At 44.6% G+C, this 23716-nt stretch overlaps 1 protein-coding gene across 1 annotated transcript in view; it reads left to right on the top strand.

The window, feature by feature from the left end:
• POU6F2 (POU class 6 homeobox 2) overlaps positions 1 to 23716 on the top strand; it is a 453583-nt gene that overhangs the window by 392125 nt on the left and 37742 nt on the right. Inside the window, exon 6 of the mRNA XM_026502925.4 lies at positions 11583 to 11720. Within this exon, the coding sequence (XP_026358710.4) occupies positions 11583 to 11720 (138 nt within the window). The remainder of the gene's footprint in view (positions 1 to 11582; positions 11721 to 23716) is intronic.

Raw genomic sequence — 23716 nt, 5'->3', positions numbered from 1 at the left:
TATCGTCCATCTTTGTAATATTTCATAACAGAGAACATTCTATATTTTAAAAGAGGATGGCTTTGTTTTTATTAATCAAAATTCAATGGTTAATTTTTGGTCAGTCAGCAGTTTAGTTTCCCTTTATATAAAATACATGAAAGGATTTTATGACTCAAGGACTATCAAGCAGTGTTGTTTCCTGTGCTGTAAGGCTGTTAAAACTACTCCATGAGTGAGACCATTTAGGCCCTTTCGTAGCAACAGCGTGCAGAGAGATCACTCGTGAGATGCTCTGTGCCGTAGGAACACAGGCGTGCCATTCACACACGCGCCTCCTAATTTATGTCTTCTATCTTCTTGCTCTGCCTTCAGAACCCTGCCTAGAATTTTCCTAACCCCATTTCCTGCCCTAACGGCTCTGGCCATTCAGAACACACAAGGCATTCTGATGTTTCCGTAACTTTGTACTTACTCTTCTATTCTATCTGCCCTTCTTTTTCTGTCTGCTTAGTTGATCTGCCATTTAGGCAGGGCTGAGCTCCTGTCGATTATATTGGGAAGTTTCCCTGATGCCCCTCTTTGCCCACTGAACTAGCCAGTTCTTCAGTGTTCCCACAACTAACTGAGCACACCCTTAGCCTGGCTTGTACCCATTGGTTCTTTTTTATAAATTGATGTGTAATTGACATATGACATCATGTTGTTTCAGGTGTATAACATAAGGATTTGGTATTTGTATGTATTACAAAATGATCACCGTCATCAGTCTACCTAACACCCATCACCAAAATCATAGTTACAAAAATCATAGTTACAAAATTCTTTTTTTCTAGTGATGAGAACTTCAAGAGTTACTCTCTTAGCAATTTCCAGCTATGCAATACAGTATTATTAACTATAGTCACCATGCTATTATATCCCATGACTTCTTTATTTTGTAACTGGAAGTTTGTACCTTTTGACCCCCTTTACCCATTTCGCCCCATCCACCCCTGACCTCTGGCAACCACTGATCCGTTCTCTATATCTGTAAGCTGGGGGTTTTTGTCGCTGATTTTGTTGCTCCACATGTAAATGAGATGATACAGTGTAGGTCTTTGTCTGATTTATTTCACTTAGCATAATGCAACTTGAGGTGCGTCTGTGTTGTTGCACATGGCAAAATTTCGTTATCTTTTATGGCTAAATAATATTCCATCGTGTGTGTGTGTGTATATGTATATGTGTATACACACACACACACACACACACACATATATATATATATATACATACACACACAGAATCACAATGGACACTCAGGTTGTTTCCATATCTTGGCTATTGTATATATCTTTGTAAGTGAATAAGTGCTTTTGTATTCTTTGGATAAATATCCGGATATGGAATGGCTGGATCACACAGTAATCCTATTTTTAACTTTTTGAGGAACCTCCATACTGTTTTCCACGGTGGCTGCACCAGTTTACATTCCCACCAACAGGGCACGATGGGTCCCTTTTCTCCACACCCTCACCAACTCTTGTCATCTCTTGTCTTTTTGGTGGTGACCATTCTAACAGGTGTGAGGTAAGAGCTCACTGTGGTTCTGATTCGCACCATTGGCTCTTGATTCATCTGTCTTTGTGTCTGCCTCCCCCATACCTTGAAAGCTCTTTGGGAGGAAAGACCATATCGCGGTACCTGACTTGTAGTTGGCGCTCAATGTTTGCTGAATCGGTGAACCATGAACTGGACTTCGTTCCCTGTGCAGTTACCCCAAGCCACACCCCTGCCCCAGTGCAGGGCAGCCCTCGGCCCCTGTCCTGGCTCCAGCAGCCTCCTGTTCTCCTCTGCCTTCAGTCTGACCCGTTCCTCGCCAGTTCCACTCAGTCTCCAAAGCAACCATTCTCAGCTTCAGACCTGATTACATCTCTCTATCCTTGCCTGTAGAATAAAGGACCAGCCCCTTAAAGGGACAAAGTCATCCCACACTTTACCTCGTCTCTGCTACTTCCCTTTCTCCACTTCGTCTTCCCAAAAGACCTAAGTGCCAATTGAGTGGCTTCACATCCACAAAACGGCCCCCTCCCCGCCTCCACGCTGTGATCCCACTATTGCTGGTGATCAAGAAGCGTTTTCTCTCCCCTTCCCACCTTTTCCCCAGTCAACTCCTCAGCATCCTTTAAAATTCAGCTCCCAAGTGGTCTGGTTGCCTGAGGCCTCGTGAGGGCTCCTCACCTGGGCTCAGGGCGCTTCTTTCCTACAGGACCACAGTGACATAGGTGGACATCCACAGTTCTGGATTAGACTGGAAGCACCTACGGCCAGAGGCCAGAGTCTATACGTCTGGGGTCTGGCTTAGAGCCTGTACCATAGTCATCAGGAGACATGTTATGAGCAAAATTGTCCAGAGGCTCCTTAGGGTAGACTGTGCCTTGTTTTTCTTTGACTTGGGAAGTAGCGTCAGTAAATTAGGCATGGGTGGGGACGGAGTGCTTCCCGCAGCTAGAAGCCAGAATAATGCCAACTACTCTACTGTGGCAGCAATTTATTCTTAAAAAAAAAAAAAGTATAGCCTTTTTCTTTCATCCCAGGAGTGCTCCCGATCACTTGTTTAAACTGGATGATAGAATAAAAAATACAGAAAGAGTAATTTTGAAATATCAACAAATTCACCTAACTAATGTGCCATGACAATAGGCAATTGGTAAGAGTAGCACTATTGTATGTAAGTAAGAAAATAGCGTGAAACTCCATAAAAAGATAGATTTTCAGGTTATTAAATGGAGGACTAGACAGAAAAGGAAATGAGATGTGTAAGCTTGTGGTAACACAGTATTGGGCTCCATATAACTTGGATAAAATCTGATTTAGAGTTGGTATGTTTCCATAATGCTGACCTCTCTACTTCAAAAGCAAATGTATTAGGTTGAGTTAAAAGCTAGTGTTTTGTTTTGTTTTGCTTTCCCCTCAACTCTGGGCTTGACTCTTTTATCAGTAAATTTAAAAATAAAAAACAAATGCACCCCTTCGAAGAGCTTCGCAGTAGTTTGCCACTAAGTCACAGTGCGCTGGCCACACTTATTTATTTCCTTCCCTCCCTCAAGTGTCCCCACTCCCTCCTTACAGATCTGTTGATCATCCTGCATTACCTGGACCGGGGCCCCTGGCAGGATCCACTTCTCTTTTGAGGGTACTTCTAGAATACTCTCTCGGATGTCCACGTGGGCTTGTAGAGTCCCCACTGTCCACCTGCAATGATGTCCAGGATTTGTGAAGCCATCTGAGTAGAGGCTCACTTCCATCTCTGCATCTGGGACCTCCAAGAGCCATAAACCATCTAAATGCCCAAGTGGTCTGATACATCCCAGTGGGGTCCCACAAAAGGAGAACAGATCTCTCCTTAACTGATCGGCACCCTATCACCTGTCCTCAAAGCAGCATGGCTTGTGCCCAGCGACAGATGGGACCATCCTTTGAAACAGCCCCTTCTGTTCCCACCCACGCTGCTGTCTACATGGGCTTTGCTCTCTCTAAACCAGGAGGCTTGGCTGGGCGGGGAGACTCCCAGTACCCAGTTCCATTTCCACCACCATATCCCAAGGAAAAAATATAAAAGCCTCTTTCCCTGCCTCCTTATCCTGCAGCTCCCAAAACATCAAACCTAAAGATGAAGGCTTCCTTCCACCCAGCCCTACCCACACCCAATTCCAGGCATGCAACTTCTAAGGATGTCCAGGGCTTTGAGTCCAAGATATCCAGGGAATCACTGGCTCTTCATCTTTAGAGGGTGCCGTTATTGAGTATTATATCCTGGAGGATCCCAGGATTCTTGGCAGGAATCTGCCTGAGCCACTGAGAGGAGCCTATAAGTGCTGGTTCGTTCACAGGAGGGAGGGACACATTCAGGGATGATTCAGGAACCTCAGGACTGCATCACCACGTTCGAGGCTCCGGCCAGTCCAGCCAGCACAGTGTGAGAGACCGTAAAGTGTGGTGCTGTATTTAAAAAAAGAAGAGTTTAGACAAATTTGCCTCCCAGATGTTTACTCTTTAATGTAAATATTAAAGGGCCAAACTCCCACCAAGGTCCTGGGCCGGCCTGCATGTCCTGGACTCACTCCTTCCTATGTTCATTCAATAAATGTTGGTTGAGGGCCCCCGGGGTGCCTGGCACGCTCTTCTTCCATTCCTCAGCCCCCAGTATCCACTTTACCCCAAGAGTAAAGAGCCAACAATGCCAAGGATTCGATTTCCAACCCTTCCTTGACCCTAGGGGCTGTCTGTCAAGGAGCTGAAGACAGAGCAGTGAGCCAAAATCTACATTCTAGAGAGGGGGATGTGGGGAATAAACCAATGAGAATATTAGACTCTCTTAGGGCTATAAGGTAAGCAAGTGAGAAGACTGGATGGAGAGCAAATAGGAGTTTTCAAAAACCGTATTGTGGCAGATCGCAAGTATATACAAAAATAGAACAAATAGTCAAGCAAACTGTATGTGTCTGCCACCCAGCTCCCACGTGCTCCACCCAAGTCCTCCTTGTCTATCCCACCCTCTCCCCACCCCACCCCACCATGGATTATGTAGAAACAAGTCTCTGCATCATATGGTTTCCTTATACATGTCTTGGTATAAATCTCTGAAAGACAGGGGATGCCCACTCAGACAGGGTGGTCAAGGTAGGTGTCTCTAAGGGATGACCTGGAGAAGAGACGTGTAGACAGGACACAGAGCCAGCAACATCCTGACATAGTCGAGGATCTGCCAAAGGGCCAGTGTGTCCACCCTGGAGGGAGCAACAGCCAGAGGGGACCCAATCCTACAGCAGCATGAAGTTCCTAGAAGGAGGGAAAACGCTTACTGCAAAACATAGATCATGCTTACCATGTGCCAGGAATTCCTCCAGTGGTTTGCATATGCTCACTTGTGTTATTTTCCCCAATAATCCCATGAAGGCATGACCACCATTAATATTCCCCTTTTACTAAAACTGAAGAAGCCTGCGTGCAGAAAGCGTGTCACTCCGTTCGGGGGCGGCTTATGAACAACAGAAATTTATTTCTCACAGCTCTGGCGGCTGGGAAGTCCACGAGCAAGGCACCAGGGTGGTCAGGTTCTGGCGAGAGCCCTCTTCCTGGTTCACAGCACCTTCTCACCGTGTCCTCACATGGTGGAAGGGGCTGGCGATGTCTACAGGGTGTCCCTTATAAGGCACTAATCCCATTCATGAGGCCTCCCCAAAGCCCCTCCTCCTAACACCATCTTCTTTGGGGGTTCAGATGTCCACCCATGAAGCAGGTGGGGAGGTGGCACAAACGTTCAGGCTGTAGCAGACAGGTACTGCTAGTTACCAGCTGGTAACTGGCAGCCTCAGAATTAGAAGCCAAGCGATCTGGTTCCAGAATTCCACCTCTCAGTCCTTTCAGGTAGAATGGCTCATCTCTTGCCAGCACATTTCTGTGCAACTTGGAGGAAGTATAGGTGCAAAGACTCAGAGCTGCCCCTTCCAGGTCTCTGGACCCACCACCCGTCTCGGGGCCCCCCACCCCTGGATTACCACCCTCTCTAGGTCTGAATGCCGCTTCTCCTACTTCCCTTCCCTCTCCACCAAAGTCTCTTCCCCTGTTGAAAGCCCCATGAGGGTAGGGAAGAGGACACTTGGTCATCACACTGTTTCCCCTCATACTGTGCCCACAACACAGTGCATACTGAATCAATGGTTGTGGGATGAAGACATTAATGAGTGGAAGGAGGTGATGCTTGTGCTGTCGCAGGTAATGATAATGTCCCACCTAGGTCCCCTGGAAACTCTCTTTTCTGTGAGTTGCCTCCACCCTTTTGGGGGGCGTTCAACAACAGCCCCTGCAGCTCTTCTTCCATTCCTCAGCCCCCAGTATCCACTTTACCCCAAAAGTAAAGAGCCAACAGTGCCAGGGATTCGATTTCCAACCCTTCCTTGACCCTAGGGGCTGTCTGTCAACCAGGAGCAATAAGTGCCGAGGGAGATCATCCAACTTCCTTGCCTTGGGGTGGGACAGCTCTGAAGCCGAGGTCACACTCCACAGCTCCTACAGGATCAGAATCCTTCCCTTCCCCATCCTCGTTCTGAGGACCCCACCCTCAGACACTAGGTCACTTTAAAAATTCCCCTGTTAGCGAGTATGGCTGGATAGTAGATCATTATTAGGAAGTTACTATACCTACAGTTTTGTCAAAAAATAAAAATAAATCAAGTTTTTTCTAAAACTGTAGTGAAATCGATGTGATTTGACATTGATGAACCAAAGATATTTTAGGATGCGGTAGTGCCTGGGTCATCCCCGCAAACCTCAGGCACTCCAGCCGGAGACTTCTGATGGGCAGAGGGTTGGACGGTCAGCATCTAACACATCACCATCTCTGCAGGAAAGTGGGCAGAGAGCGAGTGGCAGAGCTGGGCTCGATATTGAAACTCACAAAACTGATTTCTAACTGTTCTGTTTGTATCACAGAACAATCATGCGGTCTAGGAGATCTTAGGAGAAAGCCTAGTAGGATAAACCCCACATCAAATAGGTTGTTGGGATAAACATGGCCAACCTTCCAACCTGTGTCTACTGGTATTTCCTTGACGTTTTAAGAGAAGGCTGGGGGTAAGAAGTACAAGCGCTGATTTGGTTAGAAGAGTCCCAAGGGACCAGGAGACACATGTGTCACATGTACAGAATAAGAAAGGCAAGGACCTAACGCGTGTAAATGAACTCGGAAAGACATATTTGCCGTCCTGTGTCTAGGCAGCCACTGCAAGTTCCTCGGACCTTCCATAGGAAGGAACTGTGATGAATGCACTTATCAACATCCTCGTTTAAAAACAAATGGTGCCACAGTTTCAGGGTTCTAAATGGAAAAGTTAGTAGCAAAAGGAGCTGCTCCAAAATCCATACTCTATGAAATCCACATGGCTCAAGAGGAGAATGATAAAACTATAGATCATGGGCAATTATGCTCCAAAGAAAGGTCTCGAGCCTGCTGCATTCACAAGTCCCTCTTGGAATAAAGGCATAAGCAGAATATACCACCACAGGGCACTTGCCTTATCATGCTGCCGTATTTTCATAAATGAGATTCATAATAACAGAATACTGTAATCAGCAATGTGTCATGAAAAGTATTCTGACTGTTAAGGCTCAGACTCAAGAAACCTGGATTCTTTACCAGGCTGTAGGTTGTGAGTCTTTCAGAGAATGAGAAGATGGGGCAAGACTTGGAGAAAGATACTACTCCATCATGTAGTGACATAATTTATGGTGACAGTTATGTGGTGGCAGACATATGACATCATCTAGTGCTCCTGGAAGAGATCCTATCAGAGCCTTTCTGCTCATCACCATTTAGTGTTCTCAGATAACAAAGATGCATCCAAACCTCTGTAGACCTGGGAATATGGATTTCTTTTCTCATTATGAGAATATCGATAGGCACATGTAGAAAGAAACCATGGCGAATCCGAGGGAAAAGTTTCTACCAATCTTCCTGCATGCCTTCACTTTCAAATCAGCAAGCGTGGGATAGATTCATTCACAATATTTTGACACGAGGCAGGAATTAAACTCCAAAATGGGTGTCCTTGTGGAAACCCAACAAATGTTGTCAAGAAAGTACAAGAATAATGTGCTAGAAAGGTCTCCTTTCACTGGTCTGTCACGACCAACCCCAGCCTCAGTGTCAAAACACTGTCTTCCCCCTTAATTTCTCTATAAATAACCAACTATGAGAAGCCCAAGATAAGCGGGTGAAGTCAGTATTTCAATACTTCTTTTTGATGTCCTCCAGTCTGAAATACTTTCAAGTGGCACATTTGTCTTTAAAGTCATGAAACTCGCCTCACCTAGTAATCTTGTTAGTTAGCTAATAGCTTCCTTCAAACTATTCTTTCAAAATAAGTCAAATAAAATCAGAGGATACAGTTAAAATGTCAAAACAGAGAACACGGTTGCCTGTGTCCACATCATTTCCAAAGGGAGAAGATATTTGTAAAGGTGAGTCCTAATTCTGATGTACTGAGGAGTTCAAAGTCCTCCGCACAATACGAGCTGTGAGACTGATAACTAGCATTTATCAAGAACATGATATAGGCCAAGTATTGCTCTCAAACTTTTGTCCGTATTAGCTCATTTCATCCTCATCTTCACTCTGTGGATGGTACCATCTCTACAGCCATTTTACCCGTGAGACAGTGAGACCTGATTTACTTAAAGTCACAAGCCAACGCAGTCTGGTTTCAGAGCCGATGCCCTCCCCCCACCCGGTACAAAATTGTTTTTAAAAATTACTCCGTTATTCTCTAACATTGGAGGGAAGCAGGAGACTATCTTAAGAAACTAGTTTTTCCATTAGAAGGTTTGTAGACTGTCTGTGAATTATAGAACTGTAGCTCGATGTACTGAAAGCCCAGGTTCCATCTGGAGGCAACGGGAGAACCCTGGCGCTCAGCACACGCTTGCTTTGGGAACTGCCACGTTTATAAACAAGCCTGCACTGGAATCCAGCCTGACTGTTGAGTTGGTCCGTGGAAAATGCAAGTGTGTCATACAATCAGACTTCCTTTGGGCCATCCTTTAGCTGCTTAGGTACATTGGCAATGAAAGATCTGAAGGCATAAACTTGGCAGCGACTTCGAAATATCCAGTTGGTCCTAGAATGTCAGATGCTCATTATGTACATTTATTGTGCCCGGGCTCCTCGCTGTCCAAATCTACCCTGAGTAGGAGGAAGGACTGAGAGGAACACTGCTAATATGACATGACGGGGGACAATACAGAGTGACATGACCCGAGGGGATGAAGGGAACACTTACGGATTCCCGAGCATTCCCTCCCCCTCCCTGCCGCTTATCTCCATGCGTATTACATCCCTGCCCTGGCAGTCACAGACAGAAAAGCCCAAAGATATTTACGAAGCTGCATCCGTCAACACCACCAATGGTGCACCTGAAATGTTGTCAGCGTGCAGTGACTCGTCCCCGCAGTCCGTATGCACCACACCCCCTTGCCTTCGGTTCTAGCTGCACTTCCGGGGACCAGTGAGGCATCGCCCCACAGCCCCCACGCCTTTCCCAGAGACCTAGGTCAGGAAAGAAGAGAGTCATCAAGTTGGCATTTGTTCCATTAAGAGGGAAAGGCAGCAAGGGGAGGAAACCAGGACCAAGATAGAGAGGAAAGAAACATTAAAAATCTGTACCTTTGTGGTTGCTTCGGCAACCTTCCAGAACAGTGCAAGGATACCCGTTTCTGGCCCCATAGCACAAAGGCTTAAGTAGCTACTCTCAGAACCACAGTTTATCCATTATAATGCCTGAATTTACAGCAAATACATGGGACTATAGCTGAACAACATGCCCGTGGCCTGAATGTAAGGAGTTCTCCAGTACCCGTGTTTCCAGAGAGCAATTCCGTCATTTCCTATTTGAATTTTTGATTGCCCTACATGTTAGGAAAATGTCTTATGATTTCTCAAAATATTTTCTCTTCATTAAAGAGGAATCACTATCTTCTTAGGAAACATTCTGCACGTACGGATTCAAATTTTGCACCCAAAACTCATGGACAAAATGGCATATTCAACACGAACACCAAACGACACATGATTTCATTGTTCTTTGAGATTGAGAAGCTTATTTTGAGATCTCTCTGAACCTGGGGAAATTCACCATGATTTTAACATGTATGGCATAAAAGAAATGAAAACATACCAGCTGGCACTTGAGCTGAGATGGTGTGCCATATGCAGGGTCTGTCCGGGCAGTTTGGGGAAAATATTCCCAAAGATCTTCTCACTTCAGGAGTGAAAAAAAAAGGTACGCAGTACAAACTCTTTCACTTAGGGTAGTCAACCCCCAAACAGGGCGAGTTTTCACTTACCATCCACCACTATTTGCCACATCTACACTATAAAAATAGGAAACCAAGAACACGGCCAACCTGAATTTTAAATCCCATGGTGGTAATCTGGGATAAGACAGGGTTTCTTTGAGGATGATGAATGAGAATGTTTTTTCTCCTTAAAGGAAAATCATTCCTGTCTTTTAGGAGAGAGATAAAGGCAAAAGACACATAAAGTAATGAGCTTAAAGTGGATTTTCACTTCTTTAAAAAAAATGCGCTAGGTCAATGGGATTTTCTGTACAACTACTCACGTGAAATTCGGTTATAGATGAATAAAGAAACCAGAGGAATAAGGATATCACATTAATGAAAAAAGAATTCTTAAATTTCTGTCCCTTTTGATGTTTCCCCTGGCAATTAATGTATTCCCATCCTCATCAGATGATATAAAACTCTACACAAATTTCCAAAGGAAGTAAGCAATAAGATATGTTTTGAGGGAAAGGAAGAGGGAAGGAGGAAAAGAAAGAAAGAAAGAAGAGAGACTAAGAATTGAGAAAGTAAAGAAGAAAGTAGAAGAGCTTCTAGGACCCGAATTAAGTATGGCATTAATTTTTTTCCCACCAAGTCTTAGTCTTGGCAGGCTTCTGCTAAAATGCAGGAATTTCATGGATGTGGGAACTGGTGATGGAAAATGCATTATTATACACAACAATCGTTGTACTTGAGAGGAACTATATGGGAAAAAATAACACCCTAGAATAAATACAAATGAAATTCATGTATCAAAACCAATACTGTGAAAATAGTTTAAATGTTTCTTGAATTTATATCTAGTCATTAACCTAAATGCAGATTTTAGTTCAAGCTACACTTCTGCCTCATGGTCAGAAGGCCTAAAAACCTGTGGTGTGGAAAATTGGCAGGATAAAGAATATTGAATTGGTCTCCATGGAAAAACAGGTTTTGGCAGCTATAACTTCCTCCTTGAGTGGGTCCCTCCACCCAAGTCAAATTCTCCTCCCTGTTTCACTCTTGTCCCAGGAAAGAGACCAAGGGAAGGCCACATATTAGTTCAATGGTAAGCAGATAGGTGTCAACTTGGCTATTCACCAGAGGACCTTCTTCCTTGGCCTTGAATCCCATGGTTGGTATGAGTCCCCCTAGCCCAAGTCCCAACCCTAGACTCCCCCTCTGAGAGCACAGAGGCTGGAGGTTTCCATTTCTACTGACTTTGGTTTCCGTCTTCCTCGGAGAAGAAAGTGGGGTGAGGCACCTGCCTTACGTCATGACGCAATTCACAAATGAAAATGATCAATTCATTTGCAGAAATCCTTAACATCTGTTCCTCCCCTCCACTCCTACTCCCAACCTATATAAATCCACATTCCGTCTGCTCACCTCAGGGAAAGGAGACATTTCCCCAGAGTTTTATTTAGGACAGAGGACAAAATCCAGGGACTTCTCCAAAATCGCTCATCCACCTGGCAAGACCCTAACGCCCCCCGCCCCCACCACCCCAGGGCCCACTTCATTCTTTCCTGGGGCTCCACTAAGCAGCCCAGGGTTGGTGGAAACTACTTTGTTTCCAGCCTCATGTCCAACCTCCCCAAGAGCTCCCTCCGGGGGGTCCCAGGCCCTTTGCATGAGCCAGTTGGAGGGGACCGTCCTTCGCCCACGTGAATGTTGTATCGGTGTTCTGTGCCTGTGCCTCTCTCTCGGTGGTTTCACCCTGATCTTTTCTCTCTTTGCAGCTGGTTAATAATCCGCTAGCAAGTCAGGCTGCAGCAGCAGCAGCCGTGGGCTCCATAGCAAGCTCGCAGGCCTTTGGCAATGCTCTCTCCAGTCTTCAGGGGGTCACGGGTCAACTAGTTACTAATGCACAAGGACAGGTGAGTGGGAGATGGGAACAAGAGTGCATTGTTATGGCACATTGAACTCGGAAAGGAAATGAATTTCTTTTGCATGACAGTGATATGTAACCGCATCCATTCAAGGCAAATAAATAATGTTTACTAGCAATGTCAAGAATAGGAGAAGGGTTGGGAGGTGTTTCTATATTTTAGAAGCAAGATTGTTTTCCTTCCCCTAGAAAGGCTCAGTTTTATTTTGTTTTTATTTCCATACAATGGCTCGTGTTCTGACCTTAACTGAAGGAAATACTTTTCGTGCTGGGGCCTTCTTTTTCTTTTTCGTTCTTCTTTTTTTTTTTTAAGGTAAATTTTAAAAATAAAATTTCAGTTTTGCTCTTTTAGTTATTCATTCTTTTTAAACTTGGACAATGGGGGAAACTGGGAAGTTTCCTTCCCTAATTGCTCTAAGATTTCTAAAGTAGCCCGAAGCCAGCCGATTTCTGAATGTGTGGGGACGTGATGGGTGGGACCAGTGCGGTCTGGGGAGAGGTGAGGGCCTCTTGCCGATTCTCCTGGAAGCTCGGCTGGTTCTGGTACGTCTGCAGGTTTACTTCAGTCTGCTGGGGCCAGCAAACCTTCCTCATGTCATGGGCAGTGTGCCCGTTCCATTACACCCCTCCTGTCCCTGCATCTCGGTCCCCAGGGTGCTGATGGAGCTTCAGATGAGGGGAGCTCCCCCTTTAAGACGCCAATGAACCTAAAAGCTACATGAAAAGCAAACCGGAGTTAAAGCTGAGGGTATCAGAAGGGCCCTCCATTCAAAGGCTTGACATAGATCCTCAGTGGCTAGGGCAGCCCGACCTCAAGTGTGGCCATTTCTGAGGACGGAACAGAAGGCAGAAGGAGCTTGCACCCTCTCCAGGATTTTCCCTCCCAGACTTATTTACTCAGCAGTGAGTTTACGGATCCCTGCTTGGCCTGCTCCGTGGAAAACAGGAATTGCGACGTCTTGAACCCTGTTTTTATTTTACATAAAGAGTAAACAGAGATGCATTATAAGCTAAACCATCTCAATCTACGTCCCAGGGAAAAAAAGCTGACCTTGTTATATTTCCTGGGCGGGTGCAGGATTGTCCCGTCAGAACCCCGAGGGCTGAACGATGGAGCTTGTCAAAGAGCAGCCCCAGGTAATGAATCATCTTATCACAGGTGCACACCACACATATTAAAGGAGGGTTGTATGAACACCGTGCCCTCCACAGTCACCTCTCAATGTCGGCTTTAACCCTTGTTCCAATCCCTTTTCATCAAAGGATCATTTTATGCAGCCGGCTCTAAATGGAGGCTCTCAAAAGCCTATTAAGATTTCTGGAGGGACGGGGTTTTGGCGTGGAAGAAAAGTTGGTTATAATATCTATAACTCATACTCAGATCAGGTCAGTCCTGGAAGCTGCTTCCCGGAGTTATGCCCAAAATAGAACACCCCGATTCATTCCTGCCAGGCAGCTGGCCCTTGAGATGTAAATTCTAAGAGTTCAAGATGGAAAGCATATCCACTGATGTGTATTGCCCCCTGATTTTTCTGCTTCCAGTGTCCAAGGAAAATGCACCACTCTGCCCCACCACTTGAGAATTTGTGATGGAGAAAATGCTTTATTGCTGAGAAGGAATTATTAGGAGTTTATTCTTCCGGTGATTTAATGGCGGATCATTTTGCCAGTTACAAATCCATCCCCTTCTCAGGGGCTGGAGTTACAGCCTTTCCGCTCTGTTTGGCCTTTGCCAGCTCCCACCCCAGGGAGAGCTCTCCCGGCCCATGAGTACCCTCAGGAAAATGAGCTTCCGATGAAAAGCTTGATTGGCACTCTGCATATATTGAAGAAGAGTTGGTTTTAATTTTAAAAATCTTTTGTTTTAGAAACTGTGCTCTGATAGTTGATTTGCTATGGTACACAAAACTCCGAAAGTGAAAAAAAACTTACATCACAGAGGAATCGATACTGCCCACTCGTGAAGTCTTGTCTGAGAGTTCTAGAAACATGCCCAGTGGCATCGTGTAACTAACTCCTCCTAGTGCTGGAGAAGACCAAGGTACTCACGTTTCCAAAGTCGATGAATTGGCCACGTTCCTGTAGCACTGCGTGTGTGCGTTTTTTTAAAAACCTTTGTAATATAAACACAGTCATCTTCCCAGAAAAAAACGGGCATGCTTTGCATCTCTGGGCACAAAGATCCTTGCGTGTATCTTGTGTGAAGTGGCCAGATTATACCAAAAAAGAAGGGCAAAAATTATTTGGGGTGTGAGTGTGTGTGTGTTCCTTATGCTTGTATTAATGTGGTACAAAAAATAAGACTACATTGGAATCAGGTTAATATAATTAGCCTTGCTCAAAAACCCGTGTAAACGAGAATTACTTTATCCAGCCCATTTTCGATTCCTTAAAAATCTCCACAGAGCTTTCCCAGAAAAGGTACAAAGAGAAAACTCTTAATATATTTGTAGATCCCTTCATTTGAATTCTTGACATCCACTGTTTTTTACATTTGAAAGTCTGCCCAGAAGTAATAACATTAAAATCTACACCTAGGTTTGGAAAGCGTGTTTTACTCTGCTGATATTTGGGGGAGGTCAGGCTGCAGAGGACACATGGGGTTGGGGGGGGACTGATTCTTGCTCCCCCCTGCTCAGATTCTCTGTCTTGGCTACTTGGAAACCAAAATGGGATTACCCAGGAAAAGACTGACTAAATTCAGACCTGCCTGGGATAGGGTCCAAGCTCTGCATGTTTCTAATTTTGGACCTTGGGGCAATCAATGACTTTATCTTCCTAAACCAGAGTCTTATCCTCCAAGTTTAAAGCAACCTCTGTGAGGAGGCCCAGTCCAGTGGCTCATGGTCTCGGGGCAAATGGTTCTAGGTCTTCCTACACAGCGGGACAGATGCCCACCCCACACAGGAAGGGAGACATGCCCCAATCGCAACAGAAAGAAAGCCCCCCTGCCCACTGCCCCCGGGACTTGCAGTTTTGTTTCCTCGTCTTGGAATCTGACTGTTTCCACTTACTGGATTTCAGTAAATTTCAAGGGATGGAAAACCGCCATATGTATAAAGACTTCTGTTTTCTCTTCTTTTTTTTCCCTAACCAGCTCAGTCATTCTTTTACCTTTCTGACTCTGCCATCCATTTGCGGTTAATTCAAAAGTCACACACTATTCCAAAGAGTGATTCGTTTTCACCGAAATACTATATTCTAAAGTCACAAAGCGCATATCTTACCCCAGGACTGTTAAAGTTTTTAAAAATGATATCGTACCCAGCTTCACTCTGATGTGGGAGGGTAGCAAGTGTCCTCTTGGTAATTCGTGATCGTGAAATTTATGATGACTGTCACAGTGCAAAGAAGAACATTTGAGTTGCCTTTGCTTACCCAATCAGGAACTCCTCGGAGTGTGGAAGCCAGACAAGGGAACGAGCACTAGCTAGACACGTGTTTGGATCGTATGTCAGCCAATAACTTACTGGCTCTGTGACCTCAAGCAAATTACTTGAGCTCTCTGAGCTTCAGTTTCACTATGAAATAAGGATAATAAAATCTAAGTCCCTAGATTATGAAGATTAAGTGAGATAAGGTGTATAAAAAGCCTACCATCGTGCCTGAGTATACAGTATTAAAGACTCAGTAATAAAAAGCGACTACAAATATCATCATCATGGTTTAGAGTTTCGTCTAGCATTTTCTGGAAACCTGTCTGTGGTTTGGATATATAGCAAGGGGAGTAGAGCCTACAGGCAAACAGAATGGGTTCTGGAACCAGGCAGCCATTCATCAGCTGTGAGACCTCAGGCGATTGACTCCCCTCTCTTATGCCTTAATTTCCTCATCTGAAAAGTGGGGATAAGGGGGTCCTGGCTGCTTTAGTCAGTTAAGCTTCTGCCTTTGGCTCTGGTCATGACCTCAGTTTCCTGGAATCGAGCCCCACATCGGGCTCCACACTCAGCAAGGAGTTTGCTTCTCCCTCTCCCTCTGCCCCTGCCCCTCCCCCCAGTCGTGCGGGCTCTCTCTCTCTCTCAAATAAAGAAATAAATAATGCTAAAAAAGAAAAATGGGGATAAAAAGGGAACCAGCTTTTAGGATTAAAGAGCTCAGCATGTGGTCAGGCACATAGTCAGCATTCAATAATGCTAACACTCAGTATATGCTGTTATTATTAATTAAGAAGCTATGTGTTTTCAGTTCACATTGTGCACTGAAACCCACTGTGTGCGTGAGGGGTTTGAGAATGTGAGAATCTTAGCAGTAGAACATAAAGTTATTTTAGGGAAATCTTACCCTTACCCCGGATAGTGCAGTAGGGGTGTGTGTGTGTGTGTGTGTGTGTGTGTTGTGTATGTGTGTGTGTTCTTAACACTCATTCAGTGGGTACGCTCAGGATTTGGCAAGTAGATTTACCATCGATTTGTTCAGCTCTAGAACTGGCTTCCCGACTGCCCCTGGCAATATCTCCTTATTGGCATTATTGCAGAAAAGTAAAAGCAAATGAAATTTCATTTTATCCTGGGGCTAAGGAAAGCATTTTACATTTTAACTGAAGCTCAGAATGTTTCCTGATGAAATTAGCTCTCCACCACTGTGAAATTTTCTTAAGTGGCAACAAGTCAAGCCAGAGTCCCTCCCTCCCATCCTTAAAGAGCCAGTCAAGTTAAAAAAAAAAAAAATCAACTAAACAACATTACCTTTTTTATTTTTTATTTTTTATTTATTTATTTATTTGAGAGAGAGAGCCGGGCTGGGAGGAGGAGCAGAAAGAAAGGGAGAAGCAGACTCCTCCCTGAGCAGGGAGCCCAGACATGGGGCTCAATCCCAGGACCCTGAGATCATGACCTGAGCTGAAGGCAAATGCTTAACCAACTGAGCCACCCAGGCGCCCCTACTTTCTTTAACATATAAAAAGGAGAAAAATTAAAAAGACTTACCCATTCAATTCATTACTCAAGCATATAGCCAGCATCGTATGAATAAGCAAGCCATGGCTGAGCAGAGCTGCTTTGGCAAGACAGAAGGATTTGCAGGAGGTAGGAGCTGCCTTTTAGAAGGACCACAGGCCACAATCAAAGAAAAGCAATCTGCTGATACTGATTGTAGCCTATTCATTGGAGCTTAGAAAAGACACCCTTGACAGTGCAAAACCATGGATGGTGGGTCGCCTCCATTCGGCAGCCCTGGGCTGGAGAAGGGCGAATTCCAGGGTAGGAACACCACCAGCACTGCATTTGTACAAACCAACCATTCTAATACTATAACTTTCAAATAGGTGAAAGATACATGTCTTAGAATTGAAGAAACATGATGCTTACATTGGGACATTCCTCTGAATTATTAACAATCGAAAGCTAAATAGCATCTCTAGAAGGCTGTAGAGCAGCTAAGAGTGTGGGCTTTGAAGGAAAGAGGTCTGATTGGAACGCTTTTCTAACTATGTGGCCTTGGATAAGTTACATTCTGGGCCCCTGTTACCTCATCAGTAAAGATGGGAGTGATAAGACATCTCACATACTTTGTGGTGGGGTTAAACATGATAGTAGCAGGCAATGTGCTCAGCACAGCACCTGATATGTCTTAAGTATTAATAAATTATATTAATTTATCAATAAATTCATGTAATAGCTATTCTTTTTTAAATGAAAAGCCAGCAATTGACCCTGAACTGTGGATTGCTAAAGTAATTCAACAGCTAATTTAAATAGAAAGATGAGAATCTTTTAGAGAAAATCACTACAAGATGAATGAAGATGAAGTTATAATAAATGCAAATCTCAGCCAAAGAATTGAGATATAATGAATTTTTTCAGTAAGTGTCCATTGCACCTCTCTGTGGGTTTTATTAGCTCTGCATAGGAGAACAAATAAAGCCATAGCTGCCCGCGTTTGTAAAACTAATTTCAAACCCTGTGCAAAGGAGATAAAATGTGTAACTGACAACGTGACTAGAGCACATGAGGCACATTAAACACATCCAGATACAGTGGATCAGGAACTCCGGGAGTTTCACACATACTCTTTAATTTAATTTAATTTTTTAAATTATTTATTTATTTGAGAGAGAGAGAGAGCAATGACAGGGGGAGGGGGAGGGGCAGAGGAAGAGGGAGAGGCAGACTCCCTGCTGAGCAGGGAGATCTAGATGGAGGCGGGACTCGATCCCAGGACCCCAGGATCATGACCTGAGCTCACAGCAGATGCTTAAGCGAACGAAGCCCCCAGGCGCCCCTTATTTTATTTTTTATAATGAAACACATTAAATGTATAAAAAAGTAAATATAATTTTTTACAGGAGTGCCTGGGGGGCTCAGTCAGTTAAGCAACTGACTCTTAATTTCAGCTCATATCTTAATCTCAGGGTCTTGAATTCAAGCCCCAAGTTGGGCTCCGAGTTGGGCATGGAGCCTACTTAAATAAAATAATCATAATAATATTTTACCAAAAAAATACAAAAGGATCCTTGTTCAACCATGTTAACATAACAGTAACAGAAATATTAAGATATTAACATTTTTCCATATAAGCTTCAGTTCTCTTGCTTATTTTTAAAAGAAATAACACATTACTGATACAGCCGAGGCCTTGACACGTTCTCCCCCAACCCCCTCGCCCCCAAGGTGATAGATACTATAACACTGGTCATTCTTTTCATGCAAGATTTGCATCTTTACTAAAAAATGGTATCTTTTTAAAAAGCTACAAAATCATATGTACTGAAGACCATTTTTAATACAAAAAATAGAGCATATTGTTTAGACACGTCGCATAATTAAGAATCAAACATATTTTGCTTGAAAATTCAGAGTAGGTATCTAAAAATTCAGAGTTGGTGTCTGTATATTTTTCCCCAAATATGAACAGAACAATCTATTTAGATAATAGTTTTGGGCATGTTTTCTAAACCAAAATTCAAAACAGTCTGACAAAAGAATTTCTTTTCTCATTTGCAAATATCATTATATGAAGTCTTAAGAAGGTGTAAAAATTCAATCACATGCAGAATACATATCAAATATGCATTTTGTTAATCGCATCTTTTTTTTAGGAGAGAGAGAGCACGCTCGTGCGAGGTCGGGGCAGAGGGAAAGAGAGAATCCCAAGCAGGTTCCACACCCAAGGCAAGCCAGACAGGGGGCCCCAGCTCAGGACCCTGAGATCCTGACCTAAGCCCAAACCAAGAGTCGGAGTTTCAACCGACTGAGCCACCAGGCGCCCCTTAATCGCATTTTTTAACACTTTTAAAATCAGCTCTTTCCAGAGACTGGGAAATAAATGTTCATGGGGTTAGTAATATTATAACAATTTTACCCTGGCTTCATCTGAGTAATAAAGATGAAACAATAACAACAATAAACAATCTCAATCTTTCTACTAACATATCAAATTTCCCCTCTGAGCCCGATTGAGAGCTTTATTTCCTCATTTCTGGAGAGGCCATTGCATTAAAGCCCCGTTTCCCTAAGTGTGCGCCTTGGAAATGGACGAGCCCCCCTGCGCCGTGCACAAACAAGGGTCCCCGGGCGGGAGGCGGGGAGGGGCCTTGGCCCTGGCTCCGCGCGGATGAGCTCGGAAGGGGGGTGGGCAGCGGGGCTCTGACGCGCGGCAGACCCCTTGAACTTTTCTGACCCCGCTTTCCCCAAACTTCCTGTCCACCCCCACATTTTGCAGAATTGACCTTGACGGAGCACGCTTTGGGAAATGCTGCGGGGAGTCTTTCACGTGCGTTCCTTTCCACGCTTTCGATTGCGAGATAATGATTTCAGTCCAAAAGGAGGCCCCTCCCGGGGTTTGCGCGCTTCGGCTTTGAGGGCGCGCACAGCTGGGAGCACGTTTGCGGGGAGCTGGAGGGGAGGGGGCGCCGGTCTGACCCCCGGGCTGCACCGCGAGCGCGCAGGGCTGTCCCCAGGCCCCCGCTGGACGCGCTGCCCCGAGCCACCGGTCAAGGCCGGAGTGGACGGGGCCGGCTGGTGGAGTGACCCGGGGCCTGGCCTTGAGGAGTGGGGCGCCCTTGATGGTAAACGGCGCTAATGAGCCCTGATGGCCCTGGGCTGCGCAGTGATTCCGCGGGAGGTGGATTTGATGGGAGGCCTTGCCTCTGCAGAGGCTCGGCGGCTGACACGCAGGACGTAATGGGGTCTCGGAGCCGGTCAACGCCAGCTGCAGAGCAGGCCCTGTCCTTCATCCTGACAGCGAATGCTCAGCCCACACCTTCGCTGCCGGGCCAGAGGTCGCCCCGCCCTCCCCGCCGCGGTTCCTCCTTACCTCCCCCATTTCTGAAATGAGAGGGTTAATCCCATTAATGCCAACAGCCCGAAGAGCTGGCCAACTTGAACTAAAAATAAAGCACCCTCTGAAATCGTTCTTCCTACGCTTCAGCCCTCAGTGCAACCTGTCGTGCGCAAATTAAAGGAGTGGCCAGAAATACATAATAATAATTAAAAAAAAATCTCGTTTTAGGGGATTTACCCTGTAGATTGAGCCAGAGAGAACCAAGGTCTCTCTTACCTAAAGCAGAGCTTTGAATGGTGGTGCTGTTACTTTTTCTAACCGCTGCATTTTTTTTTTTATTCTTCATCTATGAATATTTCGTTTTCCTGAGAATAGGGAAATGTGTTCTTGTGTAGGCTCCTGAATGGAGATTGGGCACATCCTTTCTGGGTAAATAGGAAAGGGGCCAATTAACTAATGAAGCAACCTAATTAACAGCTGTAATTCCAAACAGGTAATAAGTTACAAGGCGCTATTCGCAGACAGCTCCCTCAGAACTGGTCCAACTTCTCACATCTTTGACTAGCAGAGTTTACAATCCAGTCAGTGCACCCTGACTGCAAAATAGTACCACTAACTCATGTTCATGTAGCTCATTTCAGTCGCAAAATTCTAGAAGCGTGTTAGTTCTTAGAACACTAGGTTTTAACTAGGACATTCCTTCCCGTGAAGTGATTTCTAGAAAAGAATAGTGGAATTAATGATACCTCCCAGGCAGTGAGCCTTCACCATGGGGCTGGTATCATCTGTGATCCTGTCAGAGGACTTGACCGTAGTTTGATTACCCCAGCTGTGCCCATGAGCAGACTTCTGGGATGACACCCTTAGGAACTGGCAGAACTGAGATCTGAGCCCAAAGTCCAACCATATCCTCCCATATCACCCTCACTTTCTTGGGTTTAAAGACCTAGGTTCATTTCCTAGAGGCTCCATTAGACAGGTCACAAACTCCGGAAACTTCCTTGCTCCATTTGCAAACGGGAACTGTAATTCTTGCCCTATCAACCTCAAAGATTTCTCTTGAAGATGTATAAACACAAGCTTTAAACCTTGCCAAAATAAATATGTTACTTTAATCAATATTTTCACCATTATTATTTTTGCTGATCAAAGGACCTGGAGAGGAAGTTCAGGCAAGTCTCTGAAGCAATGAGATAATCTTGAACAAATGACCTCAGGTCTTCACTTTAACCTGCCCGGGAAAATCAGCCTCAAGGCATCAGGGTCTGGGGGACTGTGGGTCCCCTGCCAGCCAGCCAGGCATCCTAGCCAGGCGGGAAGAGTGTATGGTGTGGGTTTGATATGGGCATTCACCAAAGTGAGGCTTTCAGAGCCACTTAGGAAACTCTCTCAATGAATCTGGGGTTGGGGCTCTTTGTAGTATCACTCAGCAAAATGATTTTGGAATTGAGGAAGCTCCTGGAGTGGCAAGGCACTATACATTTCCATATCCTTCCTTTTGGAAGCTGCCCCTCTAAGGAAGTAAGCCCTTCTAAAAAAAAAAAAGAGGGAAATAGCTAACACTCTATTCTGAGTCCAAGAAACCACTGATACTAAGTTATACCATCAATTTAAGAACAGCTTTTTTCAGAATGGAAGAAAATACTGCCCCATTAAACAGATATATCAACTGTTAGGGCAACTTGATTTCACAAATATTAAAAGTAGAAAAAATGTGGGGGTCTTATAATTGAGGAAGCGTGTTATTTATTTGATAAATAGCCTTAGCCAAATCCAGTACCGAAAAGACTGTATGCTGGGCTGTTGACGATGACTCTCTTTTCAGTAATTAGATTTTAGTAAAAAGTCAAGGATGGAAGTGAAAGCTATTTATGTCTCAGTTTTCCCAACTAGAGAATGAAAATTAAACTTGATTTGGATCTGAGGGCGAGGGAGTACTGAATTTTGACTTAGCACCCCTAGATCAACACCAGTTTTTTCAGTGCATGATTTTTATGGTTAGGCAGAACATTCCTAAAGAGAGGAAAACATTAAATTCACATGTGAGATGCATTCAGCCTCCAAATAAATGTTCACTGAACCATTTACTATGCCATATGCCCAATGACGCACCCAACTTTCTCGTTGGCCCGTGAGTTGTTGACACTGAGGCAGTCTTCTTAAAGACGTGGGCAACATGTCCTCAACTCACAGGCCAATAAGAGAGAAATGAGAAATAGATCAGAAATAAGTAGGAATGGAAAAGTCACAATTCAGAACAGTGGGAGGAGCCAGGTTCAAGTTCAAACGTACAGAAGTAGGCCTTTGCACGACCCAACTGAATTTAATGCAATCACATAGAACATTGCTCCAAATTGCTAATCAGCTCATCAACTAACATTTTCCGTCTTATAAAAATAATAATAGAAGTAGATCCTGAGATGTCATAACGTGGGGGCATTCAGGGTGACAGCAAAGTCAGGATGTGATACAGCTTTATACTTAAAAGTGAATGGCATCAATCAAGCACCCCCCCATACACAACGAAAACACATCACACACTCCCTAGCTCTGATGCTTATCGATAGAGAGTCACAAAATGTCGGTGTCTCAGAGTTACGGAGGTGGACAGCGCGAAGGTCCACCTGGTCCCATAGAAGGCGCCCGCCAGCCCAGGCTTCCGAGTTAGACACTATCCCCAAGCAGCTCTGTGACCCCAGGCAAGGCAGCCAGTCTAACTCAGCTGCAGTCTTCGCTTCTGGGCACTGACAACAGTATCTTCCTCTCTGGGTTGTTAGAGGGATTGGTACTAACAATAATAAAATTCCTAAAGTCCTGCTGTCTATTGAGCAATTTCTTTTTTTTTTTTTTTTTAAGATTTTATTATTTATTTAAGAGAGAGTGAGAGAGCACAAGCAGCAGGGGGAGCAACAGAGGTGGAAGGAGAAGCAGGCTCCTTGATGAGCAAGGGGCTCCATGCAGGGCTCGATCCCAAGACCCCAAGATCATGAGCCAAAGGCAGACACTCAACGGACTGAGCCACCCAGGTGCTGCTATGAGCACTTTCTGCACAACAAAGAGTGCTTAGCATTCAATATATTCTTTCATTTCACCTTTACCACAACCATGGAATAGGGCTTATCCCTATTGTACAGATTAACAAACTTCCAAGATCACCAGCTGGAAATGGCAGAATCCAAACTCAGTCTTGTCCGTATCAGAGGCCACTCTTAATCACTGTGCTCTGATAAGAATTTAAAACTTTTCGTCTTATTCACTGATGTAGCCCAAGCGGTTAGAATGACTCCTGGCCCACAGTGAGCCCTAAACATAGTAAATAAAATCTGTGGAGTGGATGCATAGAGCCTTCATACAAGCTAATATGCTATTCGAGAAGCATTTTCCATAAATTCATCATTTCATTTCCTTCTTACATTGCTCTTGCCCTAATATCCCTAATTTACAGCTGAGCAAACATGGGTTCAGAAGAGTTAACCAGCTTCTCAGGGCCACACAGCTAGTAAAGGGAAGAGTCTGCACTTGAGGCAGATCTGGTTTCTTCGAAACTCGGCTTTCCTCTGAGTGAAACTGCTTTCAGCGCCTCTGGAATGAGTGCCTAATACGCAGCCTGCCACACAGCAGCCTTTCCGTATATATCGTGCGCTTCTCATCCGTGTATATTTTAATCCACTTAGGGTGGTTGATCTAAAGTAGAGTCTGTTAAATATATTGAAGTTTTACGGGAAAATGCTTTTAAGCATCCAGCATTATTGTACCTGATGAAAA

Source organism: Ursus arctos, unplaced genomic scaffold (assembly GCF_023065955.2).
Source record: "Ursus arctos isolate Adak ecotype North America unplaced genomic scaffold, UrsArc2.0 scaffold_3, whole genome shotgun sequence".
In the NCBI taxonomy this organism is placed as follows: domain Eukaryota; kingdom Metazoa; phylum Chordata; class Mammalia; order Carnivora; family Ursidae; genus Ursus; species Ursus arctos.
The sequence above is the reverse complement of the archived record's forward strand: the minus strand, read 5'-3'. Positions and strand labels throughout refer to the sequence as shown.